The 19,707-nt window shown below is 35.1% G+C and overlaps 2 protein-coding genes across 3 annotated transcripts in view; one reads left to right on the forward strand and one right to left on the reverse strand.

Annotated features, from left to right (window-relative positions):
- The window catches only part of snx1a (sorting nexin 1a), a 33,957-nt gene extending 28,592 nt beyond the window's left edge, over positions 1–5,365 (reverse strand). The window contains 1 exon segment of the mRNA NM_001128671.3: positions 5,241–5,365. Within this exon segment, the coding sequence (NP_001122143.3) occupies positions 5,241–5,342 (102 nt within the window). The 5' untranslated portion in view covers positions 5,343–5,365.
- Positions 5,366–5,700: 335 nt separating this feature from the next.
- Positions 5,701–18,233, forward strand: sv2 (synaptic vesicle glycoprotein 2). Of its 2 annotated transcripts, none has more exons than XM_087311534.1 (13): positions 5,701–5,865; positions 7,596–7,652; positions 7,765–7,926; positions 8,413–8,575; positions 8,666–8,787; positions 11,659–11,822; positions 12,570–12,650; positions 12,732–12,830; positions 13,002–13,090; positions 14,910–15,037; positions 15,117–15,212; positions 15,584–15,743; positions 16,067–18,233. In XM_087311534.1, the coding sequence occupies exons 1-13, from the start codon at positions 5,802–5,804 to the stop codon at positions 16,248–16,250; spliced, it is 1,569 nt and encodes a 522-aa protein (XP_087167660.1). In that variant the 5' UTR covers positions 5,701–5,801; the 3' UTR covers positions 16,251–18,233. The 2 variants fall into 2 exon arrangements, with proteins under 2 accessions (XP_087167660.1, XP_087167661.1); XM_087311535.1 differs by having other exon boundaries at positions 11,659–11,741.
- The last annotated feature ends 1,474 nt before the right edge of the window (positions 18,234–19,707 follow it).

A 19,707-nucleotide genomic window follows, 5' to 3' on the forward strand; every position in this document is an offset into this window, starting at 1 on the left:
AAGTTGGTGATTTATTATTACTATTATATATATTTTTAAAGAATTAATTTAATTTTTTATAAAAAAATTAATTTATTATTATTCAATTAATTATTTTTTTCTTTTAGAGGACATGTTTGTTTATGATTCATATATTTAATTAATTTTATTTTTAGGGGATAGTGGGAAAATAAGAAAAATAAGACAATCTGTCATTTTTCCTATGTTGTATTGTATACTTTGATGTATTGTCTTGTTAAACACCAATAAAGTAAGAAAAAAGAATTGTACAATGCAATTTAAAATCAATCAATCCAATTCTAGCATTATCTTTGCATTGGGGATGAATCATGTTTTCCACACATATTTTCAGTCCTGCAACAAAAGAAGTAAAAACATAACATTCGCCATGCTAGTATTGATCACAGTTGGTGATTTTTAATAAAGCATGCACAAATGTTTTAGTGCCTACAATTACTCACAGTAATAACTCATTTTGATTGCAAAACAATAAACTGCACCATATTTTTCATATCGGCATTTGTGGTTTTTAATGTATATATTAAATAAACAAATGGCTATTGTAAAGCATTATCTTTGCAATACGATGATGATTCGAGGCAGAATGATTTTATTCATATGTTCAGTATGTTTTACAGTAAAATATGAAATATACAATTGTACTTATAGTTCAATTTACTTCTTTTTACAAATAAATAAACAACTAAGTAGTATTTTTTTCCAGTTTGACTTCTAGTATCCTTACAGGAGCACTATTTACTTACCCTCAAGTTGTTTCCAAACCTAAGAGTTTGTTTTATCTAATAAACTGAAAAAAGATATTGCGAAGAAACCTGTAACCACTGACACCAATAGTAGGTAAAAACAAATAAAAATCAACAATTAACTAAATCTGCAATGGAAATCAACGGTAACCGGTGGCCTCAAAATATCTTCTGTTGTGTTCAAAAGAAACTCAAACAGGTTTGTGAAATGTGAACAGTGAATAAATGACAGAATTCTGCCCTTTTTTATACACTATAATGGTAACAGTTCACGAATCAACCATAGTTAGGCTCAAAGCCTCCAGTTACCAGAGATTTTCTTACACAGACGGAATATTTTAGTTCGTATTACCTCAGTTTACCTCCCGGAGGAACAGTTACTAGTTTGAATGAATTTAATTTTGCCTGAATGTTCTTTTTTTGACTCCGCAAGCGTTTGACTTTTCAGTTTAAGAGGAAAAAAATACTTTAAAGAAACCCTTAACCACTGACACAAATAGTAGAAAAACAAATACTATGGAAATCAACAGTATATATCAGTAAATATCTTCTTTTGTGTTCAACAGAAAAAAGAAACTCAAACAGGTTTGTGAACGGTGACTAAAGGATTTCAGAGTTTTCAGTTTTGGTGAATTATTTCTTTAAGCGCTGTTAAAAAACAAAACAAAACATGAAAACAGTTCAGGAATCAATCAAAGGTAGGCTCAAAGCATCCAGTTAGCAGATATTTTCTTACACCGACTGAATATTTTATTCAGAATGTATAATGTTAGATCAATTGGGATGATTCTGCAGTGGGAATGCATCTCCATAAAATTGAATAAACTATGTATAAACTTTTTGAGGTCCCCAGACACATTTCATTGTAGTCTGTGCTATTTGCAGTGTGTTTCTGTATTTGCATGTGTTGTGAGTATTTTCATGCATTACTATCTATAAATGCAATCAGGAAAAAGATACAATTGAAATACAGTGTTTTATCATTTCCCGAGTCTAACAGTATTCAAGTACAGTAACTGAATGGTAAAGATTAACATAATTCCATCAAATTAATCATAGTTAAGGTCACAAATGGTACGATTTCTTATACCCATTGCTTTTAATGCAATTTAATTGCATAATAAACCTTCATAATTTGCTAGAGCATTTCTAGCTTTATCACTTAAGATTTTTTATATTTAGCATAATCTATATTCATTACTCAACAGATGTAATTCCTCTATTAATGGACTATTTCTATTTCATAGGCTTATTAATTATTATTTAAATGATAAATAATGATCTCATTCCTTTTAACTCGAATGACTTGTGAGAAGTCTATGCACACACATATATGAAATCACTTGCATGTTCACAACTAATTGTACATTTGTTTGTGGATTTTATTTTGTATGTTTGCACGAGGGTTACTTGGGTGTTTATAAACGCATCGAGTTTATATTTATATGTGAGAGTTTTTGGGCGCATATGCATAGATCTAGTTTATATGTATGTGTGATTGAGTATGTGGGGTGTATGCATGCATCAAGTTTATGTATATACGCAAGTTTCATATATATTGTTTTGAACATCCAAAAGTATGTATATCCGTGTAATTTATAGGTGTATATGTACCTGTTGTATGTATGAGTTGATAGGCAAAGTTTGATTTAAATCCTACAGCCTTATAGCTATTGACCAAACGGCAGAAAAAGGGGCGTCTACGTCTCGTGCACGCCCACATTTTGAAACCTCATTTTTTTGGAGTTTGTTTTTTGATCAAACGAATAAACGCCTCAGTATTTTGATTTGTTTTTAATCTCCGTTTTGAGTTAAAAACAGGACAACAGATGAGCTTTTGTTTTTTGTGTGGTTACAGAATAAACAGAAAAACTAAATATTGACTGTTTTTCTGGTGTTTCGTTTTCTAGAATAAAAGGAGTAATCAAATGAACGGATGGTACACGGACCTTATACAATCACAGGCATCAAAAACACACGTGCAAATAATAGATTGTGATCAGGGCCGGAGCAAGCTGAACTGCCGCTCTAGGCAAAGGACGATCACGCTGCCCTCAACCCAAAAGTGAAAGCAGAAATAAACGGTTATCAAATCGAAGAGCGGGTGTTGAGGGAGGTGTCGCGAAGGCCGCCTTCTCTATTATGCCGCCCTAGGCACGGATATAACAGAGGCGGCAGGGAGTGAGGGAGGTATCGTGGACATATCTGAGGACGCGGGTGTTGAGGGAATTGTTGCGGACATTGCCCTTTCCTAGGCGGTCGCCTCTATGGATGCGCCGGCCCTGATTGTGATACAAACGCAACATTGCAAATCCTGCGATGTGACTATCCGCTTGTTAAGTGTGACGTCACGCAAAGCCGCTTCCGGGTCCAAGCGCTCTATTCAAATGAACGGGGAGATTCATGAAATAGTAATAATAAACGTTTACAAAGCGATTTAATACTTTCGAAAATCACGATCGCAATATATATGTCCATGCCTAATATCCAGTTGCCAGAAAGTGATTAATTTTTTTATAAATTGTTAAAATTTTGGTATTTGTTATGCAGCAAGCCCAGAGATTGTTGTGTACACTGACTTTATTTAGAATTAACTTTAATGTGTGATATTATGAATAAAAAGTGATCATAAACGAATGATTTCTCAACTCAAATGAGCAGCGGCTTGGACCCGGAAACAGTATTACATGAGTGACCAACACGTCACCACATAACAAGCGGATTGCAAATGATCACACTGATATCGATGCCGACACCATATATTGTGCAGCACTACTATGAAAATCAACAGTAACCGATTTCCTTAAATAATCTTTTGTTTTCAACAGAAAAAAAAAACTTAAACAGATTTGTGAAAAGTGAACGGCGACCAAAGGATGACAGAATTTTATTTTAAAACGCTAAACTGGTGACAGTTCACAAATTAAACAAAGCTAGACACAAAGCCTCCAGTTACTAGAGATTTTCTTGCACAGACAGAATATTTTGGTTAATATTACCAAGAGTTATTCATTTTAATCAATTGTGTTTAGACTAAATGTGCTTTTTTTGACTCTGCAAGCGTTTGACTTGCATTTTACAAACCACCAAGGACCACAGTTTCAGCAAAAAAGTAAACTTCTTTAATGTTCTACCAAAGAAAAACAGTCCCCTTCATCATGGGATGGCCTGAGGGTGAGTAAATGAACAGCTTATTAGCATTTTTAGATTAATTATCTCTTTAAACACCAATCCACCTCATCATGACTCATTAAACTGTAAATCCCTTCCCCCAGCAAAACCAACCCAAAAAAAAAGACTTGCAAAAGAAAAAAGGGCGTTTTTGCTCACATCTGAGACTCACATGACCAGAAGCACATCAGTACTTTGACCAGAAAATTTTACAGCGAGTAAATAAAGGCTGCTGGATATATTGGTTAATTTGATTAGGGACAGTCCTGTCTTCGTAGTTCTGCTCTCCGTGTGTGTATATTTAGTATATACAAACATCATTTATGACCTACGTGTGGTTTTTGCATAAAAGATTTCCCACAGCACACAAAACACACTTTTCTAACAGTTTGACGTGGAAAATGGGTGACATACCATTGAGGTAAAGTTGGTTTTATATCCGCACATTCGTTCAGTGCCAACTTGTTCCCTATATTGTTAACCGTGGTACTATGAATATTGAAATACTATGTAGGTATGACTTCAAAACAACATTAGCACTATTTAATTAACTGTGAACAATGTTATTGAGGTAAAGTTTAGTTTTAAATACACATTCAGACTTTAGCTTTGATATTATAACTTTAAGAAAAGTATTATGTGCAAATTCTAAATAACAAAATCATATTAGCAGCCAAAGACTATCGAAGTACATTGTTCAGAGTCAATTTAAACAGTGCTAAAGCTGTTTTGAAGTGATACTTACATGTGATTTTAGACCGAATATTCAAAGTACCACGGTAAACAACATGGGAAGGGTGTCACAAGTTGCCATTGAACAAATGTGCGAATATAAAACCAACTTTACCTCAATAGCAAAGTTGTACTTCGATAGTCTTTAGCCGCTAATATGATTTCCCTATTAGCATTAGCAAATAACACTTGTCTGTTGTTAAATTATTAAGAAGTCCAAATGTGTGAATATAAAACCAACTTTTCCTCAATTCACATTCCTTGTGATATTTAATCACTCCAAGTCCTCCAAGAAGTTCACTATGTCACATACTGGAGGCCTAAACCCCCAACTAAACCCAAAATGTGACGCTTTAACGAAAACGACACGTTTATTTAATCAATAAGCGTATGTGATAGCGGTAAGCTCAATGTGAAGGGGCAGATGTGCAGAATGTGCGGCTGAAGAAGAAGAACTGGCAGATTTGAGGGTGTCAAGAGAAGTGAAAGTGATCGCTCTTTCTATCGTTGTGTCTGTTGAAGTGAATTATACGGGTGATTAGCTTCATTAATGTGCTATATTGCGTTACTCACCGTGCCCGTGAACGCGTCCGCGCCCTCGTCACTGTCCTCCAACAGCTCGGGCTCCTCTGAGTCCGGGAAAGGAGGAGGACTGCGCTCCGAGCTGGCCGCCATCTTCAGCTCCACACACACTCGACACACATACACACACGGAAAAACTTTATTACAAGCAAAGAGACCAAAAAACACGAGAGAGCGACGTTGACGAGTAGAGGAGAGAGATAGCGGGAGAAACAGCGACGCCTGCTGGTGAAAATAGGGGCGGGCTTTCGTTTGTTGCGTCACGCTGATAACCCCCTCCCACACTTATATATATATTTAAATATAAAGTTATTTTATATGTAGGGCAACTTTATTATGAGGATTTTTATGGTTTAGCGTACAAAAAAGAATTTAAGATGTTTATTAAAATGTTTTAAATGATATTGGGCGGGTCTTGTGGTGACCAGCTCGTGACGTTGCACAAAACCATGCCCCTCACGCGTCTGTTTACAGAAGTACAGCAGAAAATTCAGTCTTCCGCTTTGCGATCATGTAGTTTACACTCGTAATTCTTTGATTATAAATATTAATATGCCTCGACAGTCTCGTGAGGATACAGAACCTCTGCTATCGTCCGCTAATAATGAGGAAGACGGTAAAAATGCACCTTTTTTTTTGTAAAACACGTATAATGGAACTGGATTGTGTTGTGAAATGTTTACAGTATTTAGATTTTGGATATTGTGATCGTGTTAAAGATGCCTACAGTGTTGAAACAGACTCTATTTTACCATTAAATCTGGTGACTTGTGCACGAGAATTGATATGCAATAAAGTACTATGGTAATACCATGGCACTCTGATATACATGTCAAAACAAAAATATTCATCACCAAATATAATATAATAATTAATCAACATATATAAAATAGTTACCATATATAATTGTTAATATTTCTTTACTAGTGGGTGGGTGCAGGACACTAGTTAATATATACAAATAAGTATAGAGGTAAATTATGACATAGTTGAAATCAGAATTATTAAACCCATTATTGATTTTTTTTTTCAGATAGAATAAAAGCAGTTTTAAATTTTTTATAAAACATTTTAAGGTCATAATTATTAGCCCCTTTAAGCTATATTTTTTTCTCGATAGTTTACAGAACAAACCATCGTTATACAATAACTCGCCAAACTGCCCTAACCTGCCTAGTTAACCCATTTAACCTAGTTAAGCCTTTAAATATCACTTTAAGCTGTATAGAAGTGTCTTGAAAAACATCTAGTCAAATATTCTGTGTTGTCATCATGGCAAAGATAAAATAAATCAGTAATTAGCAATGAGTTATTAAAACTATTATGCTTAGAAATGTGCTAAAAAAATCTACTCTCTGCAGAAATTTGGAAAAAAATAAACAGGTGGGCTAATAATTTAAGGGGGCGAATAATTCTGACTTCAACTGTATTATAAACAAAAAATCTTTATACAATAGATTAAAAAGTTGTCTCAATGGTTGTCACTGAGGTCCAACAAAATACTGAGATATAACAGGCCTGTAGCAAGCCTGACATAAGGGGTGGTTCTTTTTTTTTCTTAAAAAAATTGACCTTTTTGCAGTTATTCGCCTCATTTTCCATTTAATTATGAGATTTAAATGCTCCATTTAGTGACATTTTAAGGACTATTTTTAGCTGGATTAGCTTGTCAGATGGTCATCATAACCACACTTTTTGATGTACCAAAAATATTTCCTAAATATTTACAATAAATAAAATATGACAAATATTTATTTTTCATTTTATTTCATTTTCTTGTCGGCTTAGTCCCTTTATTAATTCGGGGTCGCCACAGCGGAATTAACCGCAAACTTATCCAGCTAGTTTTTTTACGCAGCGGATGCCCTTCCAGCTGCAACCCATCTCTGGGTTGTGGGCTGTGGCGACCTCTGAAATAGAGACTAAGTCGAAGGAAAACGAATGAAGGAAGTTGCTAATACCATAGTACTCTAATATACAATATATCATTTAATAATTCATCAGTATATTTAATATTGGTACCATATATGACTAGAATTCTGGGTGCAGAACACCAAACTTCATTTATGCAAATGAGCTTTGAAGTAAACTCTGAAAAAAAGTTAAAACACTGTTGGCTCAAAGGCTGTCATTGAGGTCCAACAATATACTGAGAGTTATGTAAATAATTAGTTATTGAAAACATACCTCTGTTTTGCCCTAAAAAGAGACAATTTCATATGTAAATGCTTTATAAATCAGCCTATATTATTACATTAATTAGAACAAGTCTATTAAATGATGCATACGCCAACACAGGACTGTTTTGCTGATGTTAAGCTGCTAATAAATGTTTCTGTTGTTCAGATGAGCAGGCGTCCTGCAGAAAGAAACTTACATATGAGGAGGCTGTTGAGAAAGCAGGTAAACTCAACTCAATCATATTCTTCCATCATGTCTTCCACATCATACGAATGTCCAGATGCAGTGGTCAGCTCATGTTTCTCTCTCTCTGTGTGTGTGTGTGTGTGAGCAGGGTTTGGTCTCTTCCATTGGCTGCTGTTGGTAGTCTGTGGATGGGCAAACGCCAGCGATGCGGTGGAGATCCTGTGTGTGTCGTTCCTGCTGCCCACTGCCCGCTGTGATCTCCAGCTCAGCTCGGCCGACATGGGCATCCTCACCGCCAGCATCTTTCTAGGTTATCATCTGTCCTGCTTCTGACTCCATGTTTGATTCATAATAATAATAATAAAGTTAGTGAGGATGAAAGTAATATTCTGTAACAATAGCAACAGGGATATTAATAATAATGGAGGTAGTGTCAATAATAATAATGATATTATATATAGCCAACACACAGTTGAAGTCAGAATGATTAGCCCATCAGTCTATGGATGTCAGTGGTTTCTTAATTCCAACATTCTTCAAACTATCTTATTTTGTGCTCAGCAGAAGAAAGAAATGATAAAAGTTTTGATTTTTTGCATAAACTTTCCCTTTAAATCATGCCACAAATCCAATTCGTTCGCTGTTTGGTTGAACTTTGGAGTGTATTTGTGTGAAAACTGCAGTGTCATGCTCTCGGTTTCATACTTAACTGACCCAGTGATTAAATCTGCTGACATTAGCGTGTCTTTGTTGCGCCGATCATGTGTTGAGTAAGATAGTGTGTGTTCTCCTGCAGGGATGATGGTGGGCGGTTGTGTTTGGGGGTTTCTGGCTGATCGCAGAGGAAGGCGGAGCGTCCTGGTGGTTTCTCTGGCTGTCAATGGCACATTCGGGGCGGTGGCCAGTTTGGCACCAGCTTTCTGGCTCTTTCTGCTCTTGCGGTTCTTCAGTGGAGTCGGGTAATACTAACATGCCGATACTGTTTTTCTTTTTTACATGCACAGTGACATCACAAAAATGACATGAATGCATCTGTGTCTCAATGTCAGGGTCGGCGGCTCCATTCCTGTCATCTTCTCCTATTTTTCGGAGTTTCAGCCGTGTTTGCGGAGGGGGGCGATGATTAGTGCTCTGGCAACCTTCTGGATGGCTGGAAATATTTTAGCTGCAGGTAAAAAAAAAATCATAGTTTGAGAGAGAAGCGCCTGTGAAATAAAGAGTGAAGAAGACCATAATCTGTATCCAAAAATAGATGAAATTATTAAAGTCATAACTAACATGCAGACCAAATACAAAAAGTACATAGACTTGTGCTGGGAAATGATTAATCATGATTAATCACACTTAAAGGTCCATGAAACCCCCTCTTTCAGTTCAAGTCTACCTCAGAACTTTTTCAAAAAATGCTCCATGATGGGCGTGGAGCTCTGCGGGCAGAGGGAGGAGTGGGCGTGGCCAGCAGAGCAGGGGAGAAAGAGGGGAGCCAACAGCTGTTGTCAGTCGGCTCACAAAATGAGACACAAACCGTGAGGAGACGCATGATTTTATAGTTTACAAAGTTAAAATGCAAAGAAATAAACAGCGATTTAATGCCCTGCTACATATTATAGGTTATTCGTAATTTCTTATAATATATACACATAAGTGGCGACCTCTGAAATAGAGACTAAGCCAAAGGAAAATGAATGAATAAATGAATGTACAAACATAACTACAATTTGTTATGTAATTATAAAGATAATCATGTTTATGGAAACACTGTAAATGAGGAGGACTTCTCTCAACCTGAATCCCGGGTCTATTGCAGACACAGTGGAGCAGTGCTCTTGCCCTGTCTATTTCAACCATTAACCGCGCCGGTAACCTGGAGATTTTAAACATAGGCGAACACAGCAGCACGGATACAGTGTCAGAATGAAAGACAAAGGGCTCTATTTTGACGGTCCATGCGCAGAGCGCAAAACGCAGGGCGCAAACGCTTTCAGGGCGTGTCAGAACGCGTTTTTGCTCATTTAAGGACGGCAAAATCCGCTTTGCGCCATGGCGCATGATCTAAAAGGGTTGAGTTTATTTTCTTAATGAGTTATAGGTGTGTTCTGAGAATAAACCAATTAGAGTCTCATCTTCCATTCCCTTTAAGAGACAGCTGCGTCGCGCCATAAGCGCATTTTGACGTAAAGTGAGTTCACTTTCGCTTTTGCTCTCGTGGATAGGGAAACCTTTACGCACAGACATCAGTTAGCCTATAAATAATTAATTTTGTTTGTTAAGCGCAAAGATTTGTTTCAAAACTATTTCTAAATTCAGTTCTAATTTCCAGCAAACGAATAAATGAACAATAATAACCAAGTGTGGTCAAAATACTGAGTTATTTCCAAATACACCTGCCATGCCCCATATGGTCTAAAATTTGACAGGTGGACAAATCTAAACTTGTTTTTAATAAAACAAATATAAATATGGATATAATAAATAATAGTGCTAATAATAATAACATTATACAAAAGCAAGGTTTTTAAATCATCATGTAGGCTAGAAATTAATATGTTTTGTAATATTTTATTCATTTATATTTATATCCTGTATATATCCTTATTATATATATAAATATATATATATGTATATATATATATATATATATATATGTATATATATATATATATATATATATATATATATATATATATATATATATATATATATATATCCTTAAGATATTATATATTTTTCATATGTAAAGATATTTGCGTATTGCTCTGCATCTTGTTTGTAGTGTGTAAGCCAGGCGCACTTTGCGCCAGACAATAGACCGACTTTGTTCTGGTCTAAAGATCAGACTATTATCAGTTTCTCAAAATAGCAACGCGCCAAAACACGCCTGCTTTTTTAGACCAGAACGCCTATGGGCGCACATTTGAGCGCAAATGCATTTGCTATTTAAACAGCGTGGCGCAACACCTCAAAATGACCCTTGCGCCGAGCTAAAAGTAGCAAAAGAGTATTGCGCCGCGCCTTGCGCCACATTGCGCCAGGTGTATGATAGGGCCCAAAGTCTGCCAATCTCCAATTCTCGTACTGCTCTCCCGATAAAAATGTTTGCTGCAAACCAACAGCGTTGCTGTATGGGCCCTGACAGCATCACAGAGAGAGAAATGCAACAAACTCCGAGGATCATGGAAACCCAAACACACACGACCCCTGCCGTATGCAACCGTGGTCTCACCCAGTCATTTGGTCTCACGGCTTAGCAGGTCAGAAAGCATGTGCTCTCATGAATAATTAAGAAGCAGGGTCTTCTCATTGGATAAGAAAACTCTGCTATGAATAATAATGAGAGACCGATGCATCATCACTCCATTAGCAGATTTGAGCTACAGTACGTCACCGATTTTGATCCCGTCCCTAAAATCATTTTAAACCCGGAAGATGAAATTAGCTGACAAAAGCTCAAAATTATCCAGTTTTGCCCACAATTAAAGCTAACAGGTGCTAACACTCTCTTAACTGATGCTCAACACACACAAATCTGTTAAAATCTCGAAAAAAGTACTTGAGGGTTTCGGGAACCTTTATAATAAAGGCTAATATCTGCATAATATATGTGTGTGTGTGATATGTATTTGTAATATGTATATATACAGTTGAAGTCAGAAATATTAGCCCCCCTAAATTTTTTGCCCCGTGTTTATTTTTCCCCTATTTCTGTTTAACAGAGAGAATTTTTTTAACACATTTCTAAGCATAATAGTTTTAATACCTCATCTCTAATAACTGACTGATTTTAATAATAATAATATTGACTTTAAAATATTTTAAAAAAAATTAAAAGCCGCTTTTCTTCTAGCCGAAATAAAACAAATAAGAAAATATATATAAGATATATAATATATAAGAAAAAATATTATCAGACATACTGTGAAAATTGCTTTGCTCTGTTAAACATCATTTGGGAAATATTTAAAAAATATTAAAAAATAATAAAAAATAAATATGTATATGATATTATTATAAGTATTGATTTTAAAATATATGTTGTGTCCAGGTGTGGCGTGGCTGGTGATTCCCAGGACATCTCTGCATGCTGACTGGGGCTGGTTGGATTTTCAGAGCTGGCGTCTTTTTGTGGTCCTCTGCTCGATTCCCAGTCTGTCATCAGCACTGATTTTCAGACTCTTCATGCCGGAGAGCCCAAAGTTCCTCATGGAGGTTTAGAACAACTCAAATCCTAAATGAATTGAAATTTGAACCATATGTTGTAAATAATCAATGTATCAAGTTATAGCTCTATGGCATGTACAGTTGAAGTCAGAATTATTAGCCCCCATTTGAATTGTTTTTTCTTTATTAAATATTTCCCAAATGATGTTTAACAGAGCAAGGACATTTTCACAGTATGTCTGATAATTTTTGAGAAAGTCTTATTTGTTTTAATTCGGCTTGATTAAAAGCAGTTTTAAATTTTTAAAACTCATTTCAAGGTCAATATTATTAGCCCCTTTGAGCTATATTTTTTCAACATAATAGTTTTAATAACTCATCTCTAATAATGGATTTATTTTATCTTTGCCATGATGACTGTAAATATTATTTTACTAGATATTTTTCAAGACACTTCCATACAGCTCAAAGGGCAATTTAAAGAATTAACTAGGGTAAATAAGTTAATTAGTTAGTCAGACTAATTAGGCAAATCTTTGTACAACGATGGGAAAAAAATTTGCTTGAAGGGGCTAATAATATTGACCTTAAAATGGTGTTTAAAAAATTAAAAACTGCTCTTATTCTAGCCAAAATAAAACCAAAATTACATTCTCCAGAAGAAAAAATATTATCGGAACTATTGTGAAAATGTCCTTGCTCTGTTAAACATAATGGGAAATATTTAAAAAAGAGAAATAAAAATCTAAGGGGGGCTAATAATTCTGACTTCAACGGTATGTCTCTCCATCACAGGCCGGACGTGAGATGGAGGCTTTGTCTGTTTTCCAGAAGATATACAAACTGAACAACAGAGGTGCCACAAAACCATTTCCTGTGAGCCCATTTCCTTTTTCCCACCCTTCATACCTAATTATTATGGTTTTTCCTTTCATGAAAATGAGTTTGTGTTAACAGGTATCAGGGCTCATGATCAGACCTAAAGATGATGAAGTGAAAAACAGACCCAGCCACAGCAGCTCAAGATCACAGCGCTTCATCAATCAGCTCACACAGGTTCACTTGTTATGTTATCATTATATTATATTATATTATATTATATTATATTATATTATATTATATTATATTATATTATATTATATTATATTATATTATATTATATTATATTATATTATACTATATAAAAACTATTAATTGTAGACATGAAGTATTGTTGTTCTTCTACAGGCTCTGGTCCCGCTGAAACAGCTGTTTGTCAGACCGCTGGCTTCCAGAAGTGTCGTTCTGGTGATCATCTTTTTCTGCATCTCATTTGGGTACTAAACTACATTTAAGACTTAATAAGCTAAATATTCTACTAATCCAGAGCTTATTTTCTCTGAAAACCACTTGTAATTTTAGTCAAGTTGTCTCTTTTCTGATTGGCTAATGTTTCATACGGTCGGATTTTTTCTAGATTTATATCTGCCATGTGGTTCATCGTTATGTAAATGAGCTCTTTTCTGATTGGCTAACTATAACACAGGCTGTTTGTTGTTATTGTGCCTTTTTTCCTATACCTTTAAGATATCAGGATTTATATATGTCATGCTGTATATCATTATTTAAATTAGCTCTTTTTTGATTGGCTAATCCCAATACAGGCAATTTTTTTTGTTACTGTTCCTTTAAGACTTTAATATCCAAAATCAGCTTGTTTCTGATTGGCTTTTCATACAGCATTTTGCTACTATACCTTTAAAATATCTAAATTTCTATATGCCATGCTGTATATCATTATGTAAATTAGCTCTTTTCTAATTGGCTAACCACAATGCAGGCTGTTTTTGGTACTGTTCCTTAAGCTTTATATTCTACATCACTACTTCAATATGTAAATGAGCTTGCTTCTGATTGGCTTACTTTTCCCTGCTACTATACCTTTAAGATATCTGGATTTAGGATATCATAGATTTATTCTGCCATGTTGTATATAATTATTTAAATAAGTTCTTTTCTGATTGGCTAATATCAATGCAGGCAGTTTTTTTCGTACTGTCCCTTTAAGAGTTTATGTTTCACATTATTACTTTAATATGTAAATGAGATTGGTACTGATTGTCTTACCTTTCTCACAGTCTTTTTTTGCTACTCTACCTTTAAGATATCTGGATATATATCTGCCATGTTGTACATCATTATGTAAATGAGCTCTTTTCTGATTGGCGAACCACAACATAGCCTGTTGTGTTGTAAAGTTTGTTCTACATTACTACTTTATTATGTAAATGAGCTTGGTTCAGAATGGCTTTCTTTTCACACAGTCTATTTTTGTGCTACAATACCTTTAAGATATCTGTATTTATATCGCCATGTTGTATATTATTATGTAAATTAATCATTTTCAGATTGGCTAACCACAACACAGGCTGTTTTTGTTACTGTTCCTTTAAGATTAATGTTCTACATTACTACTTCAATATGTAAATGAGCTTGGTTCTGATTGGCTTACCTTTTACACAGTCCTTTTTTTTGCAACTATACCTTTAAGGTATATAGATTCATATCTGCCATGTTGTCCATCATTATGTAAATGAGCTCTTCTCTGATTGGCTAACCGCAACATAGGCTGTTATGTTGTAAAGTTTGTTCTACATTACTTTAATATTTAAATGACTTCTGTTCTGATTGGCTTTCTTTTCACATAGTCTTTTTTGCTACTATACCTTTAAGATCACCATGTTGTACATCGATATATAAATGAGCTTTTTTCTGATTGGCTAACCACAACATTGGTTGTTTTTTGTTACTGTTCCTATAAGATTTATATACATTACTACTTCAATATGTAAATGAGCTTAGTTCTGATTGGCTTACATTTCACAGTCTGTGTTTTGCTACTATATCTAGATTTATATCTGCCATGCTGTATATCATTATGTAAATTAGCTCTTTTCTGATTGGCTAACCACAACACAGGCTTTTTGTTAGTTTCTTTTTAGCTACAATACCTTAAATATATATGTATTTATATTGCCATGCTGTATATCATTATGTAAATGAGCTCTTTTCTGATTTGCTATTCAGATGTTTTGATTAGCTAGCTTCATGTTAAATGACGCAAATTCTGACTGAGTATGATTATATGACGTGCAGGTATTATGGGTTATGGATGTGGTTTCCGGAGCTTTTCAAGAGGGCAGAAGATGGAGGTTCTCCATGTGCAAACATGTCTCGTGCCCAAAACGCAGAGAACGAAAAGTGCTATCCAGTCAAAACCGCAGGTTAACATTTCTAAAATCATTTTTGAAATGTGTTTATTTTATTAAGTCATCATATTTATGTATTTTGCTTGCTTTACAGTGTACATGGAGGGGTTTATAACGGCGGCTTCAAACTTGCCAGGAAACATCTTTACTATTCTCCTCATGGACAGAATCGGCGGGAAAATCCTTTTGTGTTCGTACAGTTATCTTCCCGCTTAAAATATTCCAAATACAATTACAGAAATCCTGTCAATGAGGAGTCTAAACTGATTTTATTTGTCTAAGTATCCAAAGCACAGGATTTAAAGGCTCCGCCCTCTTCTGGAAAGTGGGCGGGGAGAAGCAGCTCATTTACATTTAAAGAGACGCACACTAAAATTGTGTTTCTGCTTTTTTAACACTCAAATTAGTTGCATTTACAGCATGGTGTATTACATTACTATCATATTTTGAGCTGAAACTATTCTGGAGACAATATTACACCTTTTAATGTTTGCAAAATAGTAAACAACCAATAAAGTACAACAGGTCCACACTTATGTGTTTTGTTTTCCCTGTTTGCAGCCGTTAGTTTGCTGGTGTCCGGCGTGAGTGTGTTCGTCATTTACGTGGTGAAGACTAAAACTCAGAGTCTGATCGTGTCCTGTGTGTTCAGTGGTGTTTCTGTCATCTCCTGGAACGCTCTGGATGTCGTGGGGACAGAACTTTACCCTACACAACTACGGTAAACACCAGAATTCAGAGATTATAGTGCAATATGCAGGGCAGCTGTTTACACTTTTGGGAATAATTAGGTGAAAAATCAATTTAAAGCAGTAATATTGTAAAACTCTAATACAATTTATAGCAATTTTTGTGTTTATTTAAATATATTGTTATTGATAACGCAATTCTAAATGTAATAAAAGCATTTTTGTTGTGTATTAAAAATATTTCAATTGTAAACATATGCAGAGAATGTACAATAGTGTTAAAAACATCAGAAAGAATGCAAAAGAGTGATAAAAACACTAAAGAATGACCTTGATTATCATCTCTGCCGTGCAGCTCCTCGGCTCTGGGGGTCTTCACTGGAGTGGGTCGAGTGGCAGCCATCATGGGCAATGTGGTTTTCGGGCAGCTGGTGGACTCGAGCTGTGCCGTTCCTCTGCTGATGGTGTGTGTGCTCCTGCTGGCGGGAGGACTGGCAGCTCTGTGGCTGCCTCAAACTAAACAGACTCAACTCACATGATGCACACACACATAGGCATTAAAAGAGATACAGTTGAAGTCAAAATGATTAGCCTTCCTGTAAATTATTTTGTCTTCAAATATTTCCTAAATGATGTTTAACAGAGCAAGGAATTTTTCAAAGTATTTGCTAGAATATTTTTTCTTCTGGAGAAAGTCTTATTTGTTTTATTTCGGCTAGAATAAAAGCAGTTCTTAATTAAAAAAAAAACAATTTTAAGGTCAAAATTATTAGCCCCCTTCAGCAATATTTTTTAACTCTCCAGAACAAACCAACGACTTGCCTAATTACTCTAACTTCCCTAATTAACCAAGTTAAGCCTTTAAATGTCACTTTAAGCTCAATACTAGTATCTTGAAAAATATCTAGTAATACATTATGTACTGTCATCATGGCAAAGATAAAATAAATCAGTTAATAAAACTATTATGTTTAGAAATGTGTGGAAAAAATCTTAAACAGAAAATATACAGTAGGGCTGATAATTCAACTTCAACTGTACGGTAGTTCACCTAAAACTAAAAGCATGTCCTCTTTTACTCAGCCTTCACTTGTTTTGAGTTTCTCTCTTCCGATGAACACCAAAGAAGATACTTTGAAAAATGTCAGAATACGGTAACCCAGTGGTTCTCAAACTTTTTTTTTATCAAGTACCACCTCAGAAAAAAAATTGTCACTCCAAGTACCACCAAAAATTAGCAGTATTGAAATACAGTACCATAGTAGGCCCAGTAAAGCAGCTACAACTCTGCAGTTAAAAAAATGTGGCTGATTACCTCAGAAATATAGGCTATATGTCATAAACGGCATATTATATACATCATTTTTGATACATTTTTAAATGTGTGTAGCATATACATGACATATTTCACTCCTTCGCGTACCACTAGAAGGAAGCCTGCGTACCACTAGTGGTACACGTACCACAGTTTGAGAACCACTGCGGTAACCAATGACATCAATAGTAGGGAAGTCCATCCGTACTATGGAAGTCAATATTGACAGATTTCCAACATTTATATCTTCTTAAATGTTTAACCGAAGAAAGAAACTCATAAAGGTTTGGAAACACATGAGGGAGAGTAAATATTGAGTACATTTTCATTTTTGAACAATCCAAGTCAAGCCAAACGTGTGATTCTGGGAGCAAAAACTCCAAACCAAAGATTTTGACATGTTGCAGTTTTGCACCTTGAGAAGTCGGACCACAAAGAATTTTGTAATGCTGATTTTATGTGTCAAAATGGTACAGTCTTTGAATATGGTAAAATGCTGTGAGTAATCTGCAGCTTGAATTATTATCTTAAAGGGATAGTTCACCCATATTGAAAATTTGCTGGTAATTTACTCACTATCAGTTCATTATTAATTCACTAAAGAAGATTTTTAGCTGAAACTGTAATTATTGATGATTTATAAAATGTAAGTCATTGACTAAATACACTTTGATAAAAAAAACACATACAAGCAAAGCAAAGATAATACATGTGCAAGAAACATAATGATAGCCATTCATTTTGTTTCCATCCCCAAAAATCTCTCTCTCATCTTGGATGGCCTGAGGGTAAAGAAATCATCAGTGAATAATTAGTGAACCACCCACTAGTGATCATCTCTCCTTCATTAGCATAGGACGTTATTCTTGTTTGTGAATCTGCCACTATGCTGACACACAGGCATTTGTAGCTCCGCCCAAAAGCCTAAAAGTGGCTGTTTCAGAGTTACAAAACATTACCTGTGTGGTATTTGAGCTGAAACTTCGCATAGACATCAGAGACTCATTTTATATCTTGTAATAAGAGGCATAATAGGTGCTTTTAAAGAAATTTTATACATTTATAATCAATAATTACTTTTTTTAACAACCATTTTGATGATTTTACAGAATGTTTCTGTATATTTGACTGAATCAACTCGTTTTGTAGCACTTTATTGTTTGCACACTGAAATAAATGAACATCCAGCTGACGTCTGATGCTTCAACATCTTTATTTAGTCGGATCTGAACATTTGTAATTAACCATGGCAATACTTGCAGAGCAATGAGGTAGAGACTTTGAAACCCTAAAAAGCGGCTGCAAAAAGGCAACGAGGAAGAGATGAAGCTCTTTGGCACGGCTTGAGTGAGAAACCAGAGCGACATACATTAATATGATTAAAATAATAATTAATACTAATAATAAAAATAATTAAATAATAATTCATACGATTTAAAGTATTGTGTTATTTATTTTGAAATATTATGAAATAAATTCGTAAATAAGCCATGGCAAATTGAATGTATTACAGTTTAGTATATTTATCTTTGGCCCACAGCTTTTAGTGCTATTTGGATTTTGGCGCTTCATATGTAAAAGTTTGGGCCCCCCAGGCCTAAATGGATGAACGGTTTTATTCACGTCACCTCATACTTCAGTTTCTCATCAAATCTTCTGACCAATCAGATGCATTTTAGTGGCTGACATGCCCCGCCCCTTTCAAGAAGCTTCTCATTTGCATTTCATTTGATGTGCTTGAGCTTAACCAGACTGCAGAGCGGTGATAAAAAGGGGAGGAGCTACTCTATGTGGTGTTTCAGTTAAGATTACGTCAAACATCGAATAGAAATGCACATTTTAAAGCACTTCATGGGCTTTTAAAGACAATTTTAAGGTGAAACTGTGTTTCTTGATGATTTATAAAATGCAAGTCATTGATATAGGGCACTTTGAGCGATTAAAAAAACACCAAACCTCTGGCTCCTGCTCATACATACTGAGCTCTTATGAAGAAAAATGATCAGTCTATGCAAGAAACATTATAATGACACCCATTTATTTTGTCTTTGCAAGTATTTTTTCTCTCTCTCATCTTGGATGGCTTCAGGGAAAATAAATTATTAGTCAATTTCATTTTTGGACTTGCTAAGAATATCTTATTAAACTTGAGCAATCTATATTTTGAGCCCAGCCCTAAAGAGGTCCTTTTATGCAAAAATCACTTTTATAAGTGGTTTCAACACAGTTGTGTGGTGACATTCTATGAATATAACCAGCTTCTAATGATAATTTTTTTTAATTTTATTTTGTATATTCACACTTGATAAAAACAGCCTGCAGAAACACTTTGACTGACATTCTCCCTTTGTACATGTCATCAGTAGGGGAAAGCCCCGCCCACTCGTGACCATCTCTCTCTCTCTCATTAGCATAGGACGTTAGTCTTGTTTTTGAATCTGCCACTATGCTGACACACAGGCATTTGTAGCTCTGCCCTCTTTTAAAAAGAGCACAATCTCATTTGAATTCAAAGCGACGGTCACCAAAACAACACAATTAGTATTAAAGCCTAAAAGGGGGCAGTTTCAGAGAGTTATAAAGCGTTACCTATGTGGTATTTAAGTTAAAACTTCACATAGATACTCTAGGGACATCAGAGACTCCTTTTATATCTTGTTATAAGAAGCATAATGGTTTTT

Source organism: Danio rerio, chromosome 25 (genome assembly GCF_052040795.2).
Source record: "Danio rerio strain M-AB ecotype USA chromosome 25, GRCz13ab, whole genome shotgun sequence".
Taxonomy (NCBI): Eukaryota; Metazoa; Chordata; class Actinopteri; order Cypriniformes; family Danionidae; genus Danio; species Danio rerio.

Coding starts and splice junctions, on each gene's coding strand:
- sv2 (XM_087311534.1), top strand. CDS start 5,802: ATGCCTCGACAGTCTCGTGAGGATACAGAACCTCTGCTATCGTCCGCT. Junction 5,866..7,595: donor CGCTAATAATGAGGAAGACG/GTAAAAATGCAC, acceptor TCTGTTGTTCAG/ATGAGCAGGCGTCCTGCAGA. Junction 12,651..12,731: donor GTGCCACAAAACCATTTCCT/GTGAGCCCATTT, acceptor TTGTGTTAACAG/GTATCAGGGCTCATGATCAG.